The 14,054-nt window shown below is 37.0% G+C and overlaps 1 protein-coding gene across 3 annotated transcripts in view; it reads right to left on the bottom strand.

Annotated features, from left to right (window-relative positions):
* LOC134538379 (protein numb) overlaps nt 1-14,054 on the bottom strand; it is a 225,866-nt gene that overhangs the window by 27,120 nt on the left and 184,692 nt on the right. For all 3 annotated transcript variants that reach the window (XM_063379653.1, XM_063379654.1, XM_063379655.1), the window contains 5 exons: nt 10,635-10,706; nt 10,231-10,308; nt 8,070-8,210; nt 3,547-3,736; nt 1,802-2,068 (listed from right to left, as the gene is read on the bottom strand). In XM_063379653.1, coding sequence (XP_063235723.1) covers nt 1,802-2,068; nt 3,547-3,736; nt 8,070-8,210; nt 10,231-10,308; nt 10,635-10,706 — 748 coding nt within the window. The remainder of the gene's footprint in view (nt 1-1,801; nt 2,069-3,546; nt 3,737-8,069; nt 8,211-10,230; nt 10,309-10,634; nt 10,707-14,054) is intronic.

Raw genomic sequence — 14,054 nt, 5'->3', positions numbered from 1 at the left:
AGAACAGCTGTATCAGTTGGCCAAAAATCTATTTACCGGAAGGAAAAGTAGTTACAATATAAGTTTTTTTTTATATTAAAACACTAACAGTAAAAAATAATACACAACACCACAGAGGTATCAATATCATGAAAGTGCCTAATTAATAATTTTATTCAACTAAAATATTCTTTATAACAGTCTAATTTTTCTTTTAAGAGATTTGTAAACTTATTTTTGGTCTAACCTAAATTTTAAATGAGCAACCCATACACTGAGTCAAGGTTTAGCTACACAATTGTTGTCTGATGTAGGCACTTGACCTGCCTCTTTTTTAACAACCAGTATCGAACACAGGAACATTTATCAAGTTCACAACCAAAATGATAGCATTAACAATAAAAAGTAACAGAACATACAAATTTCACAAAAAAAAAAAATTATTAACACACCGAGTTGATGAAAAGCCTATTAAGAAACAATATATAGTATATTATTTATCAAGGGATTAAAATATGCTATATAATTATTGAGTTTTAGGAGAAAAGTGAAAGGAAAATTAATAAGGTGAATAGGTAGGAAGAAGTAAGTAAAAAAAGATCGGAAAAATATGAGCGGTGCAAGATGTTACGTAATAGTAACGCACTTTCCACACCTTAAAACATGCCAAATCATATCACCCCAATGCCTCACACTTACCATTGACAACGATGGTCGATGGGCACCGGGAACACAAACCTTGCACGAAGTTAGGTACGATTCTGAGCATTACTAACGGTGATGGTATCGCTGAAGTGTATCGATACTCATGAATAGGGACCAGATTATACGGTGGATTGCGACAAAACCGAAATAACATCACAATCATGCCAATGCAACACACAACACCGACAAGCATTCAGCACCGATTGTAACTAAAAACATGATACCAAATATTAGTTTTACAAAACTTGGCTCAAAAAAACTAAAATTTTATTTGATTGATGGTAAATTCACACAATTGTGTGATGTGTTCGCGCTGAAAATGCATCTGCCGTATGCAGGCAGTAACGAGACATGTTTGCTTGACCGTTCATCAAGGATACATATCGTAGATTTTTAGCAAACAATGTTAACACCACAATTCAACCAGTACACGAAAAAATCCCTTGAAAAAACTTATTTAGTATCTTGAAAACACATCTAAACTTAAACCACATTAAAAATAATCTGGAACATGTAAAGTACTACCATAATGCTTCGGCCCCGTAATTGTCCTTACCCATATACAGGACTTTGTTTTTTTACACAAATCAGTGAAATATGTACCTTGGCCCCATGCATTACCCTGTTTGTTTAAGCTATCACTCCAGTCGCTTTTGTTATATTGTTTTTTATTAAATTATTTGCACAAAAAATTAAAGTTAGTTTTTTAACCATGCCAAGTTAAGTATAACTTCTAATGCATTACGTTAGAACACGCACCTATTATTTTTCACATCCCGCCTGGATTAACCGGACGACAGGACACGCGGCACTCTGCTGTACCTGTATTGGCACTGCAGTGGCGTAGCCCAGGATTTGTGTATGGGGGGTGTTAAGAAGCTCCTCCTCCGAGAAAATTTGGATTTTAAGGTGTAAAATAGTGCTATTTTAGCAGTTTTCGGTACTTAAATTTAATTATTGTAATGGTAAAAAATTTATTAATTTTAATATGAAATTTGTTTGAGTGATGAATAAGAAATTAATTAAATATTTGATGCCCCCCGGCTATGCCCCTGTGCACTGTGGCGGGATGCAGGCACACAAGCGGGTGTGGTAGGGTGTCTCGGGGGAGCCTCACCTGGTGCCTTCAGGCGGGGAGGCGGGGCCCGGAAGTCCGAGCCCTCCAGGCTCAGGGAGCGCTGCCGCTCCAGCGTCGAGGGCAGGTCCGAGATGCGCAGGGACATCTGGCGCTTGAAGGGCGACGCCTGGTTCAGCTGGTCGAAGCCGCGGAACGAGCCCTGCCGCTGCAGCATGGAGAGCGTGGCGTGCGGCCGCTCGATCGCGTGCGGGTTGAACACTTGCTTCACGGGCGGAGCGTCTGTGCCGGCGTGCTGCCCCGCCGGTCCTGGACAACACCACAACTTCAATTCATCACCTGCCGACACGTCAAAGCACATTATTTTTTTTTTTAGCGATGGGTCCATACCCAAAGTTTTCAAATCTGAATCTCAAATTAGAATACCAAAGAGTATCTCGAATATACCCCTTACAGGGTCAATAATAAAATAGTGCACAAGAAATAAATATTTAAATATAATGTTGAAACAACTGCTGGTTTCACCGAGTTTCCAGAATCAGTACATATCATAATCATATTTATATTATTACATATCAAATGTAAGTTAACTTGAGGAATGATAATAGGATGACAATGAAGAAAAATTAAAACTAGAAATTTCAGACATGCTCAGGGCTAAATTTTTGAATTTACTACATTCCATTCCAATATTTTTCTCAGATCTCAAATCCTTCAAATCCTAGATGACGAGAATATTAAATATTTTCAAGTATAATTTATTTTATAGTTACAGATGAATAATATTCCACAGAAGTCCAAAAAAATAATTCATACGTGAATTGGACGTGAGTTGAGCCATTTCTGCTGCAATTAAGTTGTAGTGAAGGACTATTTTCGTAAAGGGTTTTGCTATACTGCCGGTACTGGTACCAGGCCCAACATTTTAGCTGCGGTTCTCGGTGCCGGTTAAAATGCTGAGAACCGTAGGAACCGAGAATCGAGAACTGGTACTGACCCATCCCTACTTATTACATATCCATACACAAATACTAAAAGTATACTTACTATGTGAAATCATCCCTCATTTAAAAGAAATATACAAATCACGTAGTATAAACAAGTGTTCAACATTACGAGATTTTTATTGTAGGATATGTTCTGTGCATTTCTAGAAACAGCTTCCCACCAAACTGTATGATCTTAAATTTAAAAAAATATATATAATAATAATTTGTATTTGCCATATTGGAATCCAAACAAAATAAGTGAGAAATGAAAAAGAAAAATTTGAAATTTTTAAACTCACTTATTCAAACCCTGCTTTCAAAAAATATTTTGAGCCAGCAAAAATAAATTATCTGAAGAAACATTAAGTTTACATATTTTTATATTTTAACTGATGTTTCGTTCAGGCAGAATTTTTCAATACATGAAATATAAAAAAAAAAATATTCAATAAATGGACTTTAATTTTGTTGCATCATGTTTATTATGAGCGCAGTTAATACTGGAAAGCTATTCAGGAATGAATTACAAATAACTTTTTAACTATTGGAGGTACTAGGACAACACAAAGCATAAATGCCCGGGTTAAGAATCCGAACCTAGCATTACTGTGAACACTATTTTGTAGCGATACAGTGTTATTTTCATGTAAATGCACATTTTACAAATATCTGTAGTTTTACATAGATATTTCTGTTCCGATTACATCAAAAAATCACAGTTTGGCAAAGAATATTTAGAAGTTTATAACGTATATGATGACCTATCCCTGACGTCGGCAGGAAACGGGTGAAGGTCACCTGTGGGTTTAGCCTCCTGTGGGTCCTGCAGCCTATCGGTGATGGACGTCTGCCTGAAGCTGCCCGTCCGCGTGAAGGTGGAGTTCTTGGCGTCGAAGGTCATCGTGACGCCACACTCCTTGTCCCGCCTCTGCTTCCGCTCCAGGCAGGCGGCGAACGCGCAGCCCACGGCGTGGCTCAGCCTCTCCCCCTTCAACACACCCACCACACGGTTCCTACAGATGTCTCCATGCCGTGCAGTCAGGGAGCTCCTCAAGGCCAGCTCGTCAATCAGCTTAAAGAACTCGTCAATTATCAATTACTTGCCCAGAAACACTAACTCATCAAGGACTTATCAAGAATTTCATGGGTTAAAAAGTACGGTTTCAAAGACCAAACTGACAAAAGTGATATTAGTTAATAATTGTGTTTAAATTTTTTTAGGAAAAAAATTGTTACATAAAGAATTAAGGATATTGGTCAGTAAAATGTTCACAGTTAAAAAAAATAAAATAAAAAATAAAGAAAATGTGATATAAACTTTCAGTACTCGCCAGTTGATATGTAAACATGTTGCAAATAAACTTACAGTACGAAACTCAAGACACAAAATAGAACGTAGAATTCTTTAAAATAATGGCCAGCAAATAAATTAATAAATAACATAGTAGCTTTTCAAAAACCAAAATTTCTGGATGTGAATCTCACACAAACGTTCTGGTCCCGCCTCGAATTCGCTGCCTGAATTGTAAACGTTGCTTGCCACCATCAAACACAGATAGCAATAAGCAGCACAAAACAATCGGAAAACTTAAAACTATCAGAAAAAGCTCCAATGAAACCCCAGCTCTGTACCTGATTTTCGACAAGAAATTTTACTAAAATACAGCCATATAGTTAAAATTCACCAAAAAATTAATACTATAAAGTTTCCGCACATGTTAGAAGTTGCAATTCCATGGCATTACTAAAATATGAACCTTAAACATTTTTAAACACATTTTTTTTTAATTTATTTAAAATTCTGACATTCCCACTGACAGTCAATAGACTTGGATGATGGGAGCAACAAACATACAAGGCAAACAAGGTTATCACTGCCAACTTATGGACACCCAACGCAGTCGGCACCATAGCAGGTACAAACCACACATGACCAACACAATTCAAGAGTACAACTTATTAGAGGTGACAACACATACAACACAACAACCACAACAAGTACAATACAATTACACCAAAAACACTATTTAGTACATTCAACACAAAATAATAAACAAAAGAAGAGAAGAACAATATAACTATTTACTAAGTTATTAAATAAGGCATTTACTAGATTGCACGACTTCCAAATTACAAATTTCAATTTATGCATCGGACAGAATTACAAACCTAATCTGAGGTCATTTTTATTATTAATTGTGCATAAAGTAGATCATAAATAACTAATGAATTGTGGTACTCTCAAGCCAGAATTTTCAAGGATTAACTTACAGTGAATTTTAGAGTTGTAGCAAATTTGAAATAAGAGTGCACCAATACAGTCTCTATGAACTGAGAGAAGTGCAAGGATAGAATAAGGAAATATCTTTAGATTAATTAATTAACAATTATTTTATTTTGAATGTGCTCAATTGTATTTCCATCAGTCAACTTGATGTTCAAAATGACAGAGTGATATTCTAGTTCAGATCTAATTAAAGAAAATAGAGGGAAAGAATACAATCTGAATTAGTAGCATAAAACGTGATTAACTTTATAAGGGCCAAAGTTCTTCGGATAGTACAATATAGATAGTTAAAATTCTTATGAAAAAATAACTTGGGAGTCTAAGAAGAATCCAAGATCTTTTATTAATGTAGTCCCGATGATTTGATAGTTCAACAAGTTATAGCCATACTTAAATGGGGAATATTTTCTTGTAAAGGATATTATCTTAGTTTTATTCTTGTTAAGTCTAACTCAATTGTGTATGCACCAATTATTGATTTTATTAATATCATGTTGTAATAATAAGCCTCCATTATGAATACTAATTTTCTTGTAAATTTTCACATTGTCTGCAAAAAGGACTCAGGTGGAATAGTTTAAGACTCTGGTGATATTAATAAAGATATTAAAAAGATGAGGGGATAAAGTGCCACCCTGAGGAACACCAGAACTAGAATTGGAGGGGAATTATTATTATTTATAGATACAAAAAAACATATATTGATCAAATAACTGGGAAACCAATTTATACAGTTACCAAATAAACCAACTGAGATAACTTTTCGAGTAATAACAGTGACTAAGGGCGCGGTTACACGGGAGTCTGAACTACTTCAGGTGAACATGTTCAGCTGTTGAGAGCGGTTACACACAGTCTGAACATGTTTCGTTCGAGGCCATTTCTCATTTAACTTAAACAGGTTGGCAAAGTAGTTCAGATCGACATATCTTCTACATTAGCCTCTGATTGGCTGTTTAGAATATAAACAGTCTTTTGCAGAAATTCAAGCTGGAAAGTGTTTTCTGGCACAAGTTCGAGTAATATTTTACCGAATGCAACAAAAAAAATCAACAGATAATTATATATATATGTATATATAAATATATATATATATATTAATTGATCCTAATTTTCTTAAAACTGAGATAGGTACTCTCGCTCAAAAAATAATAATAAATAAGTTTAAAAATTTTACTGTGCATGTTGTTTGAATTCCCGATTTGTAAAAAAAAATATTGAGCAATATAAAACACATTCCATTTGTGCTGATAATGCTGTATAAACAAGTGAGAATATCACGCGTTTTCTGGATACAATTACAAAATAGAGATCAACAACACAGTCATTCGTTGACAGTAGACAATCGGTATTAGAGCTAAACACACTTTTCAGCAACTACAGTGTAACCGTACACTTTCGCGTTTGTAAACGTGTTTACTTAAACATGTTCACCTGAAGTAGTTCAGGGTCCCGTGTAACCGCGCCCTAACAGTGTCAAAAGCTTTGGCTAAATCAAAATAGCAGGCATCTACCTGTCACCTATTAAACTACTTTGTTATATATGGGATTGAGAAATGTTCAGTTAGTAGCTGTAGACATTACTTTTCTGAAGCTGTGTTGACTACTAGATAATATATTACTGAGGTGGAAATTTAGAATTTTTAATTCAGAATTTACCTTGGCTATTTTCCATTTATTGGCAAACACTTGTGATTTCCAACTTGTATTAAATATATGCTGTAGTAATGTGCTAACAAATGGGAGCAACCTTTCAAAATGAAGTTTGGAATGCATTAATGTGCTGTTGATCTTGACATTTTTAGGATTATAACACCAAATATATTTTTGTGTATTTCTTTCTTATTAAATTATGGAAATCAGTATGTAAATACTTCCTAAAGACAAACCTTAACATACTGAGCTGATTCAAAAATACTATCATATATCATATTACAAGGTAATTTTACAAATTAAAAAAATTCCAGTGAATAGATTTCAACTACGTCCCTTGAAGTCAATAAGTCTGTGTTCTACTGCTATGCTACTAAGTGTCTTGGAAATTTAGAAGAACATGTATTATAATCACTGTAATGCCAGTTTTCTTAGGTATTTTTAAACTTGAGATTACTTTTTACTATGACTATTTTAGTTTACAAAATATATCCTGGGGTAGTTTCACTTTCATAAAGGTTCATTTGGCACACCAATATGTTTGGTGTTCACCCTAATGTTTACAAAAGTGACTACATACGTGTTTATGTTGCTACACGTGGGTCCGCCATCTTTGCATCACATTTCCGTTCATCGACTTCCGTTCCATTTTCACGGAAATTACCCCTACCAAATGCAGTGTACCAAGAGCCAAGATGTTTCCACATTTAAAAAAATAATAGGCAAAATACATAATGGACAATACGGAAATGTGTGTGAACGCTCGGAACTCTTCAGTAGCTACTGTGTATTATTGGGTTGGGAGGGAGGGGGGTGGTGGTGGTGGTGTCAGGGTTTGAATCCCAGACAAGGCTTTGATGTGTCAGGCGTTTAAAACTGCAAGGGGAAGCTAAAACTCAGGGGTCTGCAGACTTTTCGAGTGAGATGAGCCAAACATTAAGTAAACAGATTCTGCAATTTTTTTTAGATAGCCGCAAACATGTATTTTCTCTGTATCTACATGTGATTTTAAAACAATAAAAAAAAAAATCAAAATTTTTTATTCACAAAATTTATCATTAAGTCTTGAAAATAAAGGCTACTTAGAGGGGGGGGGGGGGGGGGGGCTGTTGCATGTTAATCTAAAAAAAATTATTGTAATCATTTGTAGAGCTATACTAATAAATCAAGAAAACATACATTTTAATTAATTAAATATTAAAATAAAAAAAAGCACCCAGTCTTTGAAAAATTTATTACTTAGTTGGAACGGTAACCTTGCATTGCTTTCGAGAGCTTAGCTATGTCTGACAAGCAACATGCGTTGTGATTGTGCCGTTTGATGTTGTTCAGGATTGAGGTGTTGGGACGTAGAATGCAGTGAAGAGAGCAGTCGACTTACCGACTCTTTCAGAGCCAGGAAGCCGTGGCACATCCAGCGCCTCGTGGTGCCGTCCCGGCAGATGTACGAGAAGCCCTTCTCGTGGTTCCGGTCGGGGGCGCAGAAGGAAACTTTCTCTATCGTCTGGTCCACGATCAAGCCCTGCAACAATACACGCAGTTTCGATCCCAAGCTCAACTGTGCGTTCATCAAACAAAGGGGTTGCTTTCCTTTCTCTCTGGCAAAGACTTTGCAGATCAGCCTTTTGTCTCTCTTCCAGCCCCCACCACCCTTACCATGATCCAAAAAAAAAATGTGAAACACAGAAGTTTACTATGAAACCAAATCTCAAACAGGAACTAAAAAAAAAAAAAGGGGCACTATTTCAGAGTCAAATAATGAGTCTGTGAACACCTTTCTTAAAAAATTATACAAAACAGTGATCTAAACAAACATGAAAAGCACCTACAGTAGTTGAATGTATGTATTTATGATTTACCATCTGGTTGACATCGAGATCATTAGGGAGGAATTTAGGTGGGAAAGGGGTGTTACAATAAAATTATTCAACGGCTGAACGCATTGATGGCGGGGAAGGGTGGGTACCTACTGAGAAAATACACCTGGCTCACGCCAGCGCTTTTCATGCTTCTCACTAACAAAACAAAGAGAGCTTGTAACTCAATACATTTTATAAGTGAAACATCTTTGGCAATTCAAACCTCAACTCATAAGTATATCGTAAAGTGTAAAAATAAGACAATTTTCTATAAATGATTAATAAACAAATATTTCTCACTGTTACAATACTTATACCAATAAGAAAAACTGTGAATGTTGCTCTTTCTTAAAACAATTATGTCATTTGGAACACTCCAAATCTCTGGACGAAATATGAAATTCATAACAGGAAGCACTATCTATGCGGAAAATGCAGGGACTGTCTCAAAAGCACTCTCTATGCTGCTGGTTGAACAAGGAAAAACGTGAGCGCACTGGTAGCAAATATAAAATTCAAGGCCTTCACAGCTGACTGTATAAAATACCTACGTATATATTTTCTAAAACAAGCACATGCGCACACTCTCTGTCCTATTGGTTCGTTCATCTATCACTCTCGGTTCTATTTATTTTTCTTTGGCGGGGATCGAATCATCCCACAAAGAAGAGAATGCAAACGAGCCCAGCAATGTATACACGTAGCTTAGTGCTCTCTTTATATCTTCTTGGCCAAGTACCTATTCTCTGGCCTTTTCGCATCAGAAACATTTCACAATAATGGTTCACGAAAACAATGTGTTCAAATTCTGCCTTGAAATTTTATTTTCATCGCGCCCAAAGAAGTTTCACTTAAAAAAAAAAATCGGGTTGACTTCACTAGGGATGAAAACTATAGAAGTTGAAATCAGGCAGGCTTTAGCAATAAAAGTTATTTTTTCCTTTCTTAGTTTCAAAGTAAGTGCAGGGACCAGTTATTTTTCAATATGAGTAACTGGGAAGTGGGAATATCAGAGCAATAGTAATGAGGTTATGAGGAGCAAGGCCTATGTTGGCAGTTACGAGGCGAGGCAGGATCACGTGTGAAATGATGCAAACAAGAACAAGAGAAGAGGGCTTGAATGAGATCATTGAAAAAGAAAGAATGAGGTGGTATGGCTGTGTCCATATAATCGGGAAAGAGAGGCTACTCAGGAACATGGAGTTCAACAAGGATAAGACCGCAAGGAAGACCAAGGACGAGGTGGTAGGTGCAGGAGAGAGGAGAAGAATAGAACAGAATTAAGGATGAGGAATGGTGGAGGGACAGAGGAAGATGGAGGCATTTTACTTTGCTGACCCTATCGCAGGCTGGAAGCTGTTGAGAATAATGATGGTGGTGGATGATGATGATGATGATGATGATGATGATGATGATGATGATGATGTGTAACAAAAGCAACACATTCTAAATTTTGTTCAGTTTGTTAGAGTTATTTAATTTTCTAACAGTAAGTCAAATAAATTGTAGTATCATTTTTTTTCCCACACTAAGCACATTTACTGTGTGCCTTAACTTGTCCAGTTATTCAAATGAGTGAAAGTATTACTGTAGCAGAAAAAATATATCTCATTAAGGTGCATGCAAAATACTCAACAGAATAAGACTATTGAATTTTTGGGAGAGGGATGAGGCGATGTATACCTTAGTTTCATCCTCCACTACTCTTAAACCATCGCCTGAGACGTAGAGAATGGCCTTAACTGGTCGCCGCCGAGAGCCCTGAAACACAATAATTATTTCAACCGTCAGAAAATAGCAGTGTGTCTAGTTTCTTTTCGGGGGGGAGAAGGGGGGGGGGGGGGGGTTATTTCTTTTTGTATGCACTGACTGGGACTAACACATTAAACGTAAAATACTGTAACAAATTTTTTTGCACATGGTACCAAGATTGTTCCTTTTTTTTATGTTATCTCAGTAATCATAGCAGTGTAAAACATCACATCATACAACAGGCTAATTACAATAAAAAAAAGTACATTAATAATACTGCAAAATTGTTCATTCAACAAAGCAGCCACGCTAAATGTTAAGACTAAGATATTTACCCTAAGTACTTTCAGGGCCTCTTCGCAAACCTGCATTCCTCGAGACTCGAACACCTCCACGCAGCCTAAGTACTGGAAAAAAAATATATAAACAAAATTGTTACAGATACACTAAGTCATGTTATTAGTATGGTTTGAATATAACATGAATATAGCTCACTCCTAAATTACTAACTGAGCAAAATACTTCTCTCTCAAAAGGAAATGTCAATACAATTATTCTCAAATAAGCAGCATAATATCTGTGCCTCGGAGGCACAAGACACGAAGTTACAAAAAACCATATTTTTCATGGAAGCAGTTTAAAGAATTTTTAAATAGTGCCTCATTTATTCATTCAACTATCTTCAAACCAAAATATGTTAATTTTTGACATATCTTAGATCTTATTGTTGTATGCCACTAGAACTAACATCAAATGGTGGTCACGTTTATGGGTAAAAGTGCATTTTACCCAAAAGTGGACATAGTGGCTTATGCCTCTAAAGTACATACAGATGTATCCTGTTGCCAGATACACGCCAACATTCCGAAAAAGTTCCAAAAACTTATTTTTAATGTAATGAAAATTTATTTAATGTATTGGAAAAAATTTAATTTAGTAAGGTAAAATTTGGAATGGGAATTGCAGAAAAAACTTTCCTAGTGTATTTCGTAAAGGGCATCTGATAAATTCCTTTTATTTTTTTGACTGAAACACACCATCCTGGTTCAAACAGTTTTTAACATCGTTTAATTTTAAGAAGTTTGGCTCTTATCAGCATTGTACATACTCTTGTGGAATGCCTCATTAATAGAGACCGACTGCTACAAATAGTTTCTGCTGTGAACAAAATTAATTGATGTTTTAACATTTAATTATTTTGTTGTCAGAATGACTACAACTGTAATAATACTTTCAGTGGACACTATTTTATGGTACTGTTACGAACATGGGTGGCAAGGGTGCGACACACGCCAGGTACCAGGGCGCCTGTCGGGCCTCGCACGACCACTGACGTCACGCGCTTTCCTTCCGGGTTTACAGCGGCCCCGGTCTCGGCCAAACAACAAACCACCCCCTCCCCCCCCCCCCCAAAAAAAAAAGCAACCACATTCCTGGTCCAGAGGTCCACCTTCCTCGGCGGCATGGAAATTACACGGGCCACTGCTCGGAGTGGCGCGAATGACGAGAACGCTGTTCTGGACGCTTCGATTGGTTCGGGTCGGCCCGGTATGACGCGACACGTCGCAACCACCCCAGTCGGTTCCGGAAAGACGGCCAGCGGTTATAAAAGCGGCGACGCCGGCCTCCGCGGTAGTTCCAACGGGCAGTAGAATGAATTGCGGAGCGGCGGAACCGTGCGTGTGTATGTGTATGTGTGCGTATGTGTGTATGTGCGTATGTGTGCGTATGTGTATGCGTGTATGTGCGTATGTGTGTGTATGCGTGTATGCGTATGTGTATGCGTGTATATGTATGTGTGTATGTATATGTATATGTATGTATGTATGCGTATGTGTGCGTATGTGTATGCGCGTGTGTGTATGCATGTGTGTATGTGTATGCGTGCATGTATGTATGTGTGTATGTGTGTGTGTGTGTATGTGTGGGGGGGGGGGGGACAGGCGCGAGGTTAAGTGGCGGATCACTGTCGAGCCCAGCTCCAGTGAGGAGTGTTGACTGTGGACTGGACAGATATTTAGTAATTACTGAACATACAATTTTATTAGGTGCGAGTGATTCGTGAACAGACTTTAAATGCGGTGTTTTAATTAGTAATGTAAATATTAGTAGTAAATAAAACTGTATATAAAAACTAATTGGGCTATCCTTACGAACCCGTTTGCTCCATTCGTAACAGTATTAAAAAAATCAATAAACCGTACAATTAAAAATAACATTAAACTTACTGTTATTAATGATGATATAAACAATAAGGTTTGATTTTAGCAACCTGGTTGGAATCAATCTGGCAACAGTGATGGGCATTTACTCTGTACTGCAATCTAATTTTGAAACCGGCATTAGGTTGGATACTTTCACTTCGGCATGACTAAAATTTATACCTGGATGCTGGCGGTTCAGAGACCATTTAACCATCTTCGTAAAATACTAACTTTACCTTTATCTTACATATAAGAGATAGTGCACCTTGTGGTTATGAGTATAATCAATATATGAGGGAAAAACAATTTCGTTTATCGTCGTTTTTATTTGGATAATTGTTTGGGTGGTTTTTATTTGGTTGGTTGTAGTTCTGTTCCATTTAACTTTTTCGGTTTTTATTTGTTCGTCCAAAGTTTTTTTTACCGAACCATTTGTCAAGTCATTGTCTTTCCATATTTTTTTCAATATGTTTGCCATTCAAATCAATTTATTAGTACTGTAACTTACGTACTTTTTACCATTTGCATTCGTCTGCCATTTTTTTAGGGATTTTGACTGACCGGTACTCTGGTTAATTAGGTAATTCGTTGGTCTTGGTTCTTTTTGTTGTGTTTGCAGTGTGGTTTTATATTTGTTTTGTCCTGTCGAAACTTTTTCGGCTCCAGGTAAAGAAAAACATTTATTTCAATTCCCGAGTTAAATGACATTACCTACCTGGGAGCACATACGGTGTGGAGAGAGCTACAGGAAAAAAAAACCACACCTTATTTTAGGAACTGCTTAAAGGAAGCTAAGTGAAGTCTGTCTGCGAAAAGCATTCAAGAATACGCTGAGGGCGGACGAAAAGTCCTACTTCTGTATTCCGCTTTCAAGCCGCATTTTTAAAAGTGTAAAAATTGGCTGAAAACGCACGTTTTCAAATTAATTATAGGCATGAAACTCCCGATAGAGATTTTAGAAAAAAACTCAAGGTACTTGCATTACAACTTTAGCTACATTACTCCGCCATATAATGTTATTGTTACCGCTCAAATTCCATAGTTGCCATATGCACGACGAGCAGAATGCGCGCCAGTTCAGAGACTTGCGCTTGGAGGCTATACCGTGCTAGAAACACGGGTGGGAGTCGCGCGCATATCATCTCGCCTCACTGACACAGACACACCCCATGACAGGGCGAAACTCTTAACGCCTATCTGCTCTCCACAAGAAAAGCAGGGCAAAGTCCTAGGCTATTTCCAAGCGTGATTCACACACACCAGGTGTGCACACATCCTCTATTAGACACCCGAAAAATCCGCGTTCGTGCAACTTTTGACATCTCGCTTCTGAGAAGAACATATATTGTTACGAACTAATGTGGGGAGAACTAGGTTCGTAAGGGATAGCCCAGTTAAGTTTTATTACAGTTTTATTACTAATATTTACATTAATAATAAATAATTGTACTTAAAAAATGTCCAACCAACAATCAATGGGACTTAAAAATGTTTATTCGTAAGTCAACAATGACTGTCAAGTTCCACAGTTTGGAACTCACGGAACTCTCG

This window comes from Bacillus rossius, chromosome 13 (genome assembly GCF_032445375.1).
Source record: "Bacillus rossius redtenbacheri isolate Brsri chromosome 13, Brsri_v3, whole genome shotgun sequence".
Taxonomy (NCBI): Eukaryota; Metazoa; Arthropoda; class Insecta; order Phasmatodea; family Bacillidae; genus Bacillus; species Bacillus rossius.
This window is presented reverse-complemented; position numbering and strand designations above follow the sequence as displayed.